The following is a 13895-nucleotide window of genomic DNA, read 5'->3' as shown; positions in this document are numbered from 1 at the left end:
GCAGTTTACGTTGCCATTTAAGTGATAAACCTTTATCAAATGTCAGGTTTGTTACTGTGTGGAAATCTGTTCCATACAAAGAAGTCATAAGAGTAGACATTGGAAAATGCCTGTAGAAACCATGGAAAGGTCTAAATTCCAGTCTTGGGCTAATAAAAAAAATAACAGTTGTGTCACAGACACAGAATTCATAACAAATGAAGTGGCAGAACAGGAAAATGCATCCTCTAAAGCTTGCAAAAGTCATGGCAGTGCCCACCAGTACAGCAAAAAAACAGGCTACGCCTCAAACACAGACGCTTCATCAGGGTTCCAAATTAACAAACCTACGGGCACAGGGAAGACAACTGTGGACACAGCACGTGCCCCTGCTGCGTAGCTGTAGAGCACACGTGTCTCTTAGGATGAACACGTCAACCAGAATCCTTAAATTATAACCAAAACACTATGTAAGTGGTTGCTTGAGATCAAACAAACCAGTCCCTCCTTTAACAACTTTTCCAACCACCAGGCAGGCAGAAGGGGATCGCAGTTCATCATGAGCTCCTATAACAGAATTCAAATAAAATCCTATTAGGATGTTTCCAAAGGTTTCTCAAAGGCCAGTGCTGAAAAGAAAACATTTTGGTTTACAGGGAGAAGTCATTTGGTTCAGCCTGCCCCTGGTTTTAGAAAGGCACTGCCACCTATTGTTCAGATTGAATTTGTATTTCTGAGAGCAGGAGTCCAAAACTCTTCCTACCCCAACTATTTTCCCAGTCTTTTTGTACAAGCAAAGAATTAGGCCACATGTTACTGAGCTCTCCCTACTCAGCATGAAAAGACAACTCTAAGAGAACACAGATTTGACCTTCCAGTGAACACATTTTGCTGATTAAACAGATCGCTAAAAAAATACACGGGAGGCAAACCCAGAAAGATTCCCTTTTCATTGCTGCCTTTTTCCTTTGTTGGAGTGAAGCCTTTTGATGTGGATTTTAAATCCTTCTGGCTAGATGCGAAGAGAACTTTTCACTGGAGAGACATTCCATGAATTCCTTTGATTTTGTGGTTACCGTAGCGAAACAGTGTCAGAGATTTGGAAGCTCTCCAGATTACAGAGCTGGCTAGGACTACTTTGCTTTCACTGTTTTTGTAAGAATCCAGCCTGTTTTTCATTCGTTCTAACTACAGCAAGCTGGAATCTTGTCATTAGAGCAGCTGGAATATTGGAAATAAAATTGGTTTTAACTTTTGATAAGTTCGGGTCACCTTTATCCTACTTATTTTATTTATTCCAGCAAAATGTACTGAACTTTCTATCATACAGAGGACAGGGAGGGAGGAGCATCACCACAGCACATCTCACTGCTCTGATCTCAGCTCTGGCCAAATAATTGAATAGCTGCTCCTAAACATGTGTCAGCTGAAGAAAAAGAGGAAAACAGAAAGAGCTTCTTACTTGAGCTGTGCAGCGCTGTCACAAGCCACCTTTCTTCTTTGTTAGGGCTGTAAGCAGGCATCCTTGCAGTAACTAACTCGTTGGTCAAGTTATCAGTTACATTAAAGCAAATGAGAGCCAGACTGCTGCAGTCCACAGCGTGACTCTGCTTTCCATCCTGGTGAAACCAGTAACTCCCTCCACTTGTACTTGGTGTGGCTTTTCATAGGATCATAGAACAATTCCAGTTGGAAAAGACCCTTGGGATCATTGAGTCCAACCATTAACCCTACACTACAAGGTCACCCCTAAACCATCTCACCCAACACCACATCTAAGCGACACTTGAACACATCCAGGGATGGCGACTCAACCATCTCCCCAGGCAGTCTGTTCCAGTGTCTGACCACTCTTTCTGTGAAGAATTTCTTCCTAATGTCCAGCCTAAATTTGCCCTGTTGCAACCTGCAACCATTCCCCCTGGTTCTGTCCCTAATTACCTGTGAGAAGAGACCAGCACCAACCTCTCTGCAATGTCCTTTCAAGTAATTGTAGAGCATGATGAGGTTCCCCCTCAGCCTCCTCTTCGTCAAACTGAACAGACCCAGCTCCCTCAATCGCTCCTCATAAGGTCTGTTCTCCAGGCCCTTCACCAGCTTTGTTGCCCTCCTCTGCACTCGCTCCAACACCTCGAGATCTCTCCCATACTGAGGTGCCCAAAACTGAACACAATACTCAAGATGCTGCCTCACCCGTGCTGAGTACAGAGGGACAATCACCTCCCTTCTTCTGCTGGTCACAAAATTTCTAATCCAAGCCAGGATGCCATTGGCCTTCTTGGCCAGCTGGGCACACTGCTGACTTTCCTGTCAGTAGCACTTCATACCTTTTTTCATAATATTATCCATAAATACTATTATGTTTTGCCCTGCAAAAACCTTATCTTATTTCTAAATCAATACATGATACAACATAAATCCAGAGAGCTCAGCTGTGCACAGAACATCCTCTTCTATTCCATTTCATTCTGGATTTACACTTTTCCCTTCTGACCTTCAGATGAATTTTAAGTCAGTTGTAGTCAACACTATTCATTAAAACCCAAACTACCTTCCCAGAGAAGGTATAAAACAACTTTAACAAAAAGGAATTCAGTGATAAAAGTATCTCTGACATCTGTGACAGGCAGTTTAAGACACCAGCTGAAGAGGTCCTGTTAAGAGCTCTTCCCATTCGTAGTAAGTAGCAAAGGTGGCAGCACAGGGGCACCAAGAAGGAAAGTGTCAGTTTTGGGCCCTTCGTGACAAGAAGGACATTGAGGTGCTGGAGTGTCTCCTAAGAAGGGCAATGAAGTTGGTGAAAGATCTGGAGAATAAATCTCAGGAGAAGCAGCAGAGGGAACTAGGATGTTCAGCCTGGAGAACAGGAGGCTGAGGGGAGACCTCCTCACTCCCTAAAACTACCTGAAAGGAGGTTGTGGTGAGGTGGGGGTTGGTCTCTTCTCCCAATGAACAAGCGATAGGATGAGAAGAAATGGCCTCAGTTTGCACCACGGGAGGTTTAGATTGGATATTAGGGAAAATTTCTGCCCCAAAAAGCTTGTCAAGCACTGGAACAGGCTGCCCAGGGAAGTGGTGGAGTCACCTGGAGGTATTTAAAAGATCTGTGGGAGAGGTGCTCAGGGACATGGTTTAGTGGTGGACTAAGTGTTCAGTGGTTAGACTCCATGATCTTAAAGGTCCTTTTCGACCTAAATGATTCTATGATTCTATTCTAAAAAGTAAGGAGTTGCAAATGCCACGTATTACGTGAGGGAGCTGGCTTCATTTAACTTAATTTGACAGAATTTTATTAAAAACATCTGGACCATTTTCCTAGGCAAGGGCTTAATTAAAATTTTAGCCTCTGGCATTTTTCTAATGCCATTATGCATTACTTAAAATATTGGAAAGTTATGATGAAAACAAAGCCTATGTGAAACACTGCAGCAAGGTACTTCAAACTAAACCATTTACCCATCATTGTAGCTTCCTTCAAGAATTTGTAGCTGGTTTCAAATGTCATCTGTTGCAGAGGGGAGGAGTTGGACTGAATTCCAAAACGATTCAGCGGTTTATAAAATCCTTCGAAACACATGTAGTCTGCCACAAGTGAAAGGTGCCGAGGGTCTACCACAATTCCTAAGAACACACAAAAGACCAATCATCAGAGCATTTTTCATTAAATAAATAAGGTCTAAACTAAATCCTCCGAATCTAATCAACATGCAGAACATCTCTATCGACAGTTGTACCTCTCTCTGTGGAGTTGGCTTAACTGCTGCCCTCAAATACCCCAGAGATGTAGAGATCACTACAATATAAACCAGTATCTCTCCAGGGAAACTGAAATGCTAAGAATACTCTGTGCCAGCAGATTTTCTCTCCACAAAATCAGTAAGGTCTGCCTCACCTTTGTTCAAACAGAAGGCACCCACACACCCACCCCTTTGTGATGGGACAGAGCTCTGGCCTCTCGCCTTGTGGCCTGCATTAGCTCAGCACTGGAGTCCGACGCTCTGGTATTTTCTGTGCATGATATTAGGCATCCACAGAAAACACCATTTAGGCTAAAATGAAATAGCACTTATTTTTCAATAACACTCGTGGAGTCAGTGTAAGGGGGTGTCATTAACAGCTCTGTCAACCTTCCTAGCAGTTCCTGAACAACTTGAAGGTCAGGACATTCTGGGCTGCCAGCTGGCAAACCTGTTTGATATAACTGGTTGCTAAAATTCCCACTGAATTAATCTTCCCTCTTTTCAAAAGTTTAATTCATAGGAAGACTTAGCTCATCGAAGGCAAATTCAACAGATCTCTGAAGCCGTACATCTTCCCTAAGCTAGTTGCCCGGACTCTCTAAATAATCTATTCAAAGAGAAGAACATGGAGACAATGCAAAAACAATTTCTTCTTCTAGGAAAGATGTAAGAACTCAACTACAAAGAGACTCTGAGTCTAGACTCCCCATCGTCAAGAAACTAGTGCAAAGCAAAATTAATTCCATTCTCAGAACAACTATCCCAGTCTACCAGCTGGCTTCTTTAGACGCAAATAGTTAATTCACCTGGACCTTCCAGCTTGCACAAAATAGACATGCCAGAATAGAAAAGTGCAGGATAAATTCAACCTCATTTAGTGAATTTGCTACCGATTAAATGGAACCTAACAATTAAGTAGCCGGGTCTTCACGGAAAGCACCAAAATGATTAAAACAATGACAAGGTGCAACTGAAAAATTCACACATAAATGAAAAGCTCATGCAAAATCATTACTCTGTAGGCAATGTGGCTGGGGTTTCCCATCTTAATGGTAATGAAGACTATCTTTAAAAATACAGAGATCTTACCATATACAGCAAATACATCTTTTATTTCCTTTATAATCACTCTCAGGGCAGACTCTATTCCGTAATTTTTAGCCATGGCATGAATATCATTGGAATAAAGTCTGCTCAGGTCCAAAATCTGAAAGTAAAAAACCCACAGATACGTAAGTTAAGACAGCAGTTACTCTGTATTTCCAAATACCCTAAGCTCAGAGAGCTTTTTTCATTCTTCATTAGCCTAAGCAGCAGCAACACTTACAGAACAACTATGCAGCAGCTCAAAATCAAATGCAGACAAATGATTCTGAGGATTTATGTTAAAGCTACTGATCACAGCATTATATACCCGAGTAAGAGTACTGAAATCAAAACTCAAATAAACAAATCATCCCAAACAGCACAGGAACATGTCGAAGTCTTTCAAGCAACACAGTGCAACGTCCCGTTTGTCTCAGCCCGTTACAACTTTTAGCAAAAGCAGCAGAGAAGATGTAGCTTGAAACAATCCTGGATTTGCAGAATTATGGGCTAGATGGCACAACACAACTATTCATCTCCAAGTACTGCAATTCATTTAGATGAAAGAACTCCCTCAAGTAACATTTAGAGAGCCAGTTAGAAGCACGGTATGAAATTATCTGTCATGAGACACTGGGCTGCTGCACAAGAACTGATTTGCCCTTGAGAAAAGGCTCTGCTGAGCTCTGAACACACTTGGGGGTGAAAAGGCAGAAGAGAGAGCTGAAAGGCCTAAACATCATTCCTGCTCGATTTAAACGGCATCCATCATCCACGGTCTCTCCCTAGAACACAAAAGATCGTTTGAGTTCAGGATTAGAAACGGATTACGTACATCAGAGTATCTGAACAGCTCTACAAGGTTTATCCCTTCGGTATGCAGAATAAATTCCTTCTTTCCGTGCTTATTGGTGCTTTCGTTCAACAAGCATCGCGTGATCCCCTTCACTTCGTGAATGACCGTGCTTCGCGCAAGAGAGCCAAGCAAGGAGGAGAGATCGAAGTACACTTTCATCAAGGGAAGCGCCACGGAAACCTGAGAGGAAAATAATCCACAAGGTAGCAGTTTTTTGTAAGGAAGTTTGAATATTAGGCTCAACAACCAGGCTACTTCTTTTTAGGCTAAAAGTAGATGAGTGGAATTACCCGAATTGTGTGTTTGGGACACATAAACATCTGTCTAGAATTACAGCTGGATGATGCCAATATGAACACCCCATCCCAGGATCATACATCCACACTGCTTTCAAGATCTCTGACCTTACACTGATTGGGTTTTTACCAGTGACCTTTTTTGGGGGGTGGAGTGAAGTGCATGTTCACTGGGCTTTTTGTTTGGTTGTTTTTTTTAAGATGTGTAGCCTTTTTCACAGTCCAGCCATCAATTTTATTCATCAACACAGTAGTGCATCATAAATTTAAAGATTAAAAGATAATAAAATTGTCAAAAACCTGTTTTTAAAAAGGAGTGTCATCAGGCATTCTAAAAGTTAGAAGTTACTAAAAATCACCTCAAGAAGTACATTTGTACTACCACATTTCCGTATTAATACAGGATTTCTGAAACAAAACAGCAGCACTGCACTGCAAAGATCTATTTGTCACGGGAGCTACAGGCAACCATTGCGCAACCACACAACGTTTCCAGGCACCATCATCTTACCTCGCACCAAAGTTCATTTTCGGTGTCAAATATGTAATCCTGGATTGATGGGTGGCTGTCCACAACAGCATTTACTCGCAAGTCTGCTGACTGATGTAATCGATTTCTCTCCTTTTTCGTCTGAGGCATAAAGGAAAGATGCTCAGATTCATCACCAGCTGCTCCATTCTGATCTTCTTCAGAACCAGGAGCCTTTTCTTCTTTTTCCGATTCAGCTCCTTCATCTTCTACATTCTCGTCAACATTTTCTTCCCCGTTCTCTTCTTCACTCTCATAATCAACCTGCAAAGAAATAATGTTATATTTATCTGAGCCACAACATGTACTGCAACAAAGGAACAATTTTGTTCATGAATATTTCTTGACAGCTGAGTTGCAAGTATCTTGCCTATGACACAATGAAAATCCAATTCTGTCAAGAAGAAAGCAATACTGCAATCTTGCCACTATTCCTCTATACGGAACAGGTTATCTATGGAGATTGCAGCAGAATTTAGTTTTCTCCCTGCAAAAAGGGCTCTTCCCATAATCCAACTCTGATTACAGGATTCCCTCGGGATTTTCAGTTACTTTATCCTCTCGCTGAAATTGCAGCGAGCCATCTTTTAAGCAGTAATTACGAAGCAGTGAATATGGAGAAACATGCACAGCCAGGGAGAATATTTATTAAGAACCACACTAAAGTTTTGAAAACATTTAATGGCACAAAATTAGCACGGGGTAAAGGTGAACTACAGCACTGGCTGCCAGATGGATCTCCCCAATATCTGAAGAACAAAGTTTTGGAAAAATGGATTTAAGTTAAAAGAGAATAATTTATATTGGATCTTAGGAAAAAAAATCTTCAATATGAGGGTGGCAAGACTCTGGAATAAATTGTCCAGAGATGCTGTGGCTGGCCCCTCCCTGGAGGTGTTCAAGGCCAGGTTGGATGAGGCCTTGAGCAACCTGGTCTAGTTGAGAGGCGTCCCTGCCCATGACAGGGAGGATGGATTAGATGATCTCTAAGGTCCCTTCCAGCCTAGGCCATTCTATGATTCTATGAAAAATGAAGATCTCTTGCATCTCTAACTTGCATGGTTCCATATTACTCTTAAAATTACAGCAGTGACCAAGCTCAACTGTGATGACCAGGGTCATCAGAAGTCTCAGCACACATCTGCTACGTCTTTCTTCCCATCCAAATGAAAACTGATCAGCACAAAGCAGAGACTGCTCTCTCCTTTCAGGTGGGGTTTAGGGTTTTTTCCGCATTTTGTTTTGCTGCAAGCTTTCCTTCCCAACTCAAACCAAGGCAGAGGAAAACTGGGAATTCGAGTGCAGTGCAAAGCACCTACAAAATCATTACCTCTTCTTCCTGGTTCTTCCTCCGTTTTGCTTCTGTAGCGTCGCCATCCCCTTCATCAGCTTCTGCATCAACAATGTTCTCTTCTTCTTCTTCTGCTGGAGCCTCCTGATTATTCTGTGTCTAGAAATCCACGACAGACCAGATAATGAGGCTGACTGCTAGGAAGCACCAAAGGCTTTAGCAATTTAACAATCCTTTGTTTAATGTTCTACCTTTAAGAACAAATTAATTTCTATAAACTCACCACTGCAAAGTAATAAACTTTTGGCCATGATAACTTTAAGAATCAACAAGATGAATGTCTACAGGATAGATAAGCTATCAGCCTGCTTATATGACGGTCCTTGATGGCAGAGAAGGGGCAGAAGGAACATACAAAAGCCTTTCAGTGAAAGAAGGATCTTCCGCAAAGTTCTGACAGCCACTGCTACAACAGGACATTGGTCTGGGAGCAAATGGAGAGTAACAGGCTTTTATCTCACTGAAGCTAAAATAAACAGGCATTTTCAGAGTACAATCTTAAGTAAACTAGGATTTAGCACAGAAATTAAATTTATTGTGTATTAATTTTATGAGAATGCAAAAGCAGTTTATGCATAAAGAAAATATTTAAGAACTAATTTAGTATTCACACATTTCATGTTCACATTGAAATATTTTCCAAATTCTGGTTCCCACAAACAAGGAAAAGAAATGAGGCATTTTGCAGGTCATGTTTTTCTGTACCTTGTCTTGGTCACCATCTAAATCTTTCCGTGTTGCCTTCCGCGTGCTGACTTCAGTAAAAGATGCCATCTTTGCACTCTTCCTTTTAATTGCTTCCAGAAAAATTTTAAAGAACCTAAAGAAAGAGCAACCCAGAATGTCAAAGCTCAGCAGTACCACAGTCAATTTCAGGTTGTCAGAAAATTAATTTGTTTCAGAAGCCAGTCAACTCATGACAGGACATATTCGCTGGTGGAAGCAAAAGTACTTCTGGGATAAGTCAAGTAATTTTTCTTCTCATCCCTTTCCCATTCCTTTAGGAATCAAAAAGTTGGCATCACCTCTCTTACAATCACAGATGTAGCCACGCGTCCAAACTTAAAATTATGAACTCATCTATACATAAAATCTGCACATCAACTGATCTTCAGAAGAGATGATTTACTACTGGACTTCTTTTTCCTTTTTCAATGAGCACATGTGAAATTGTTAAATAAAGTAACCCCACGTGAACTCATGTGGCCAGAAGAAACCAATGAAGCCTTTCTGCAAAATAAAAATAGCTTTCTATAGAGCCCTGTCAATAAATGTTCTACTTTTAACTACACAAATTTCGACAGACACAGGGGAAAACGAAAGGGGGGAAAAAAGCGCCAGCCTTGTCTGATTTATTTATTTTTTTAAAATAGTGAAAAATCCCAAGGTTTAGTTCTGTTCGATGAGAGCATCAAGGGATACCTAAGTATTCAATCTTTTTTGCTGGTGTTTAAGCATCCAAAAATAGGAATGAGATGTTGCTTATACAGCTCTTTTCCATGTATATTGTAGAGAAGTGAAAGGTCTGCCTCGATACAATTCTGCACTGTAACCACACCACAGATCCACAGTTTTATTCTAGACATAAAAAGCAAGTGTAGATGCTTCTGCAAGCACATCTGCAGGAAGCTGTTGCTCTGAAGGCTGTAACAGTGGTAATAAACAACCTGCAGTGATCCTTAGAGCCCACGGAAAGGCAAAAGAAGAGCAGGCAGTGAAGTATCTGAAAGCAAACTCACCGTGTTTCCATGAAGTGCAGGATTTCCCTGGGCTTCACACACTTTTCGTCTCGGTAGTATTCATGGGGCAAGAAATAAAATTTGATTTTGTAGAGGCGATGTTTGTTCCGCTTACACCTCACGTGAAGGGATTCCTCTATCTCAACTTTCTGCAAGACCTACAAAAGCCCCAAGTGAGAACATTACTCCTTTGATGAAGGCTCTTCATTTTCTTCCTGCAATTCCAATGCCTTGCACAGGAGATCAAAACTACACACAGCTAAATGGCAAAGTATTCTGCAGGCTTTGTGGCAGCTCCTGAGCAAAAGGACTCTATTGCACTCTTTTACACTTAAATTCCTCCCAATTAACTTTAACAACACTGGGAGAACAGCCTCATCGTCCAGCTGAATCCTTCATCAGAGAGGACACTTCTTGGTGGGCCAACACCTTCATTTTACTGCCCCATGCTCATTGAGCGTGACAGGATTTCAGCACTGAGCTGAGTCTTAACTCTGTCCTTGCTGCTTTCAGCTTGAAAGAGTAAGATAGGGAGGGTAGGGCATGCAGAAAAACATGAGAAAGACTGCACTCCTAGGAAGAGAGGGAGCACAGAGCACACCAGACTTCAGCATATCGAGTCTCCATGGAGCCACGTGTCTTGCTTCTGTTGAGCACAGCTACTTGTATGAGATTAGGAAGGGGTGGGGAACAAACAGAAAGGTGTCTACTGTGTCAGCCACAGCCACATTAGCTTGTCTCAAAGACAAAACAAAACCCCTCTAATCCCAGAGACTGACAAAAATGAGCCTGAGAAAAAGCCAAACAAGGCTTGGGCAGCGAACATAAATCTTCCTTGTCATTATACTGCTACATCCTTACCTTTCCCTTACGTTCCATAGGGTTTGTAGCCTGTGACAATCCTCTACGGGTTAAATTGAATTAAGCCTTATCTAGCCATAGGAATCACAATTCCTTTCTACGTTCCACTTCCTAGAAGATATCACAGGCTCAGTATGTGAGAGGTGAAAAGAAAGGATCCTCTCATCTTGCACAGATAAGCCTTCAAAAATGGAAACTGCTACAAAGCCAGCCAGACAGATGGGCTCAAACAGAAAACTTTGTTGTGCTGACCCTCAAAGGACACACTGAATAGGAGGCTCACCTCAGCTAAGCACACTCTTGTGAGCTGTTTCTTAAGCTGTTTCACCTTCTTGAGAGCTTTCTTGGTATTGAACACAGGAACACTCATCGTTGGTGTTTTAATATTTGCACTGGCCACCATCAGTATTTCCCGCAACCTTTAAATAAAGATTGATCTTTCAAATCAAGTGACAAAAGCACTATGCAAACAAATAAACAACTAGTTCATTTAATTAGACAGCCTGCAGTAACTGCCAGCTCTACCGCAGCCATACGAAGCAACAGTTGTGTCACCATCGCACTGTTCCTCTTGAGTTTTCTGGTTCCTCATCAGGCACAGCACAACAGGAGCTCTACTGCCTCAGTTAGATTATCACCCCAATTACAGGAAGAGTAGAGATGATAAAAAATGCTGCGAGCACAGAACCAGTAAAGTCTGTTTCCTACAGAGGCACAATGTATGCTTGCTCATAATTTCTCCTCCTCCACTGCTTCTCTGAAGTCACGCAACCATCTCCCACCTGAGGCATCACACACCTACACCCATGGCCAGAGTGAGCACCTGCAGCCAGGGTGAGCACCCACCTGAATCAGAACAGGCTGGTAACACGTGCTGAGAAAGTCACTGTCACCAAACAGAAAAGCCAGGGAAACCTGGCTGCTATAAACAGGTCTCTTTCTACATAGATGCCAATAATACTACAACATGCCCAATTTCGTGGTTGCAGTGAACTTTTGTGCATGAGAGAAACAAGTTTAAAAGTTAGTGGGTAGGAAGAAGAGGTAATCAGAGGGCAAACTCACAAAGCACTCTATTTTTAGGCTTATCCTGTACTGACTAAAACACAGCAACAAGTAAGTCATTTGCTATACATCAGATAAGGGTAAGGGGCCTTCACAGTTATTTTTTACCTGGAAAATGAAGCAAAAACAACCACAAAACTGTAAAACATTAGAACAGCTCTGTTACAGTCAACTGAAGGATCATTTGCCCTCAAGATTACGCATACAACTTCAGTGAGATTAAGCACTAAAGTGCTAAAAATGGCAAAGGACCCACTGAGAACACAGTTTTCTCACCTCGGAATACCCAATGTGACGTTCATTTCACCTCTGCCAGCAAAGTGGAAGGTGTTCAGAGTCATCTGTGTGGACGGTTCCCCAATACTCTGAGCTGCAAGAAGACCCACAGCTTCTCCCGGGTCACAAAGAGATCGCTGCCACTTTAGATACAACAATTCCTTTAACCTGAAGATAGGAAATAGGAGTTTTAGCTCAATTTAGTACAAAATAAAGAACTGAGAAGAAACTGAAACATTGCTCAGTGCAGTAGTTACTTCTTTCAGCCAATTTCTCCTCATAGTTTACGGATAAATACACTCCAGAAACTGTAACACTGTCTATCCCAATCTGATCTGACAAATGCAGCCCATGAACAGAGAACTAGGCCCTGGCCAAATCGTATTTTAGTTCTGCCACTAATTCCCACAATATCAAAAAAGTCCATTTACTCCCACTTGCTCACCTCAACTGCCCTGCTGGCTCCAAGGTGTGGCAAGAGCACACTTTGTTTACTAAAGTGTTACTGTAAAGTATTAATCTATATGGAGGGAGAGAGGAACATGTTGCCATTAGTCCATAAAGCCTTTGCCAAAATCCTTGGCAACGCGGAAGATTCAGGTTTGGAAGAAAGAGATAACCAGGGCCTCTCCGCCGCGCACCAAGCACAATACCATGAGTTGATGAAAACTTCTCACCTCTAGCAAACTCAGTCCAAAACCAGGTATTTTGGCTTTTGGCTCAGTGCAAAGAGGTAAAGATACCAAAGTTATTACCTATCAGAAGAAAGTGCTGGGTGCACGTAACTTTGTCTGTTCTCAGATTCCCATTTGCTGATATAATCTTCAACTCCATTTTCAAATGTTTCTGAAACAGATGCAAAGTAAGTATCTGGCCGCCAAACACCAAGGCTTGGGTCAGGACACTTATTTGTCTTCTTCAGGTACTTTCTTCGTTTCTTCTCATCTAGTTCATACCACATCTTCAGTAACTGAAAATAAGAGGAGTTTTTAAGCAGACTTGTTTACCCACAATAAGACCGGCAAACTCAGCTGCAAATATGGTGTTCCCCATTTTCTGATACTTCACACTTTTGATTCCAAATGATTCCAAGATTCTTTACAAGCTTGAAATAGTCAGACTTATCTATCCATAGTAAGTACTCCAGGTATCAGTGAAATATAGCTCCTTAGGAACGATTTTAACTTGGGACTAAACCCCTTCCACATGCTTAAATCTTACTTCTAGCTGGCTACCACCTCGCCTGTCTAAAGCTGGCACGAGAAAGGAGCTTCTCTGATTTTCATTTGCCAACGTTCAAGTCTAGCAGAGACCTTAAATATAGCTTGCATCTTCTCCATGCTAATCGGTTTTATTTCTATCCTTCAGCTTGCTAATCTTTGAAACATATTTCAAATGCTTTGTTTAAAAAGGAAAAAGTTAATACTGACTTTAAAGAAGAAATCAATACGGAAAATGAGCTAAACCTCTCTTTCACAGAATCACAGAATTATTGAGGCTGGAAAAGACCTCTGAGATCATCAAGTCCAGCCTGTGACCCAACACCACCACATCGGCCAGACCAGGGCACTAAGTGCCACATCCAGCCTCTCCTTAAACCCCTCCAGGGACGGTGACTCCAGCACTTCCCTGGGCAGCGCATTCACACGTCTTCCTGTTTTATGAAGGAGGACATCAAAGTCTGTTCACTGAGCTTTATAATACACCCAGACAGATACACGTGTCGATATCTACCTATCAAGTGAAAGGAAAAATGCACCAACAGTAAATGAATCCTCAGGCCAAAGCGCTTTGCATGCTATCAAAAGTTCCAATAACAACACAAACTCAGCATCGCTGAATAAATACACCAGTGATTAGGCACAGCATTTGCAGAGAAGCTTACAGAGTTCTATGTGTTCAGTTTTGGGCACCGCAGTATAGAAGACATGGAGGTGCTGGAGTGGGTCCAGAGCAGGGCAACGAAGCTGGTGAGCGGTCTGGAAAACACGTCTTATGAGAAGCGGCTGAGAGAACTGAGGTTGTTCAGTCTGGAGAACAAAAGGCTGAGGGGAGATCTTATTGCTCTCTACAACTACCTGAAAGGAGGCTGTAGCGAAGTGGGGGTTGGTCTCTTC

The 13895-nt window shown here is 42.0% G+C and overlaps 1 protein-coding gene across 1 annotated transcript in view; it reads right to left on the bottom strand.

Moving 5' to 3' along the window:
* Positions 1-445: 445 nt before the first annotated feature.
* The window catches only part of POLR1A (polymerase (RNA) I polypeptide A, 194kDa), a gene marked incomplete at its 5' end in the record, with an annotated part of 34485 nt that continues 21035 nt past the window's right edge, over positions 446-13895 (bottom strand). Inside the window, 11 exons of the mRNA XM_009873797.1 lie at positions 446-546; positions 3436-3600; positions 4809-4926; positions 5641-5841; positions 6469-6750; positions 7817-7936; positions 8543-8657; positions 9577-9734; positions 10721-10856; positions 11779-11946; positions 12534-12748. Of these exons, the coding sequence (XP_009872099.1) occupies positions 446-546; positions 3436-3600; positions 4809-4926; positions 5641-5841; positions 6469-6750; positions 7817-7936; positions 8543-8657; positions 9577-9734; positions 10721-10856; positions 11779-11946; positions 12534-12748 (1779 nt within the window). The remainder of the gene's footprint in view (positions 547-3435; positions 3601-4808; positions 4927-5640; positions 5842-6468; positions 6751-7816; positions 7937-8542; positions 8658-9576; positions 9735-10720; positions 10857-11778; positions 11947-12533; positions 12749-13895) is intronic.

This window comes from Apaloderma vittatum, unplaced genomic scaffold (genome assembly GCF_000703405.1).
Source record: "Apaloderma vittatum isolate BGI_N311 unplaced genomic scaffold, ASM70340v1 scaffold7187, whole genome shotgun sequence".
In the NCBI taxonomy this organism is placed as follows: Eukaryota; Metazoa; Chordata; class Aves; order Trogoniformes; family Trogonidae; genus Apaloderma; species Apaloderma vittatum.
The sequence above is the reverse complement of the archived record's forward strand: the minus strand, read 5'-3'. Positions and strand labels throughout refer to the sequence as shown.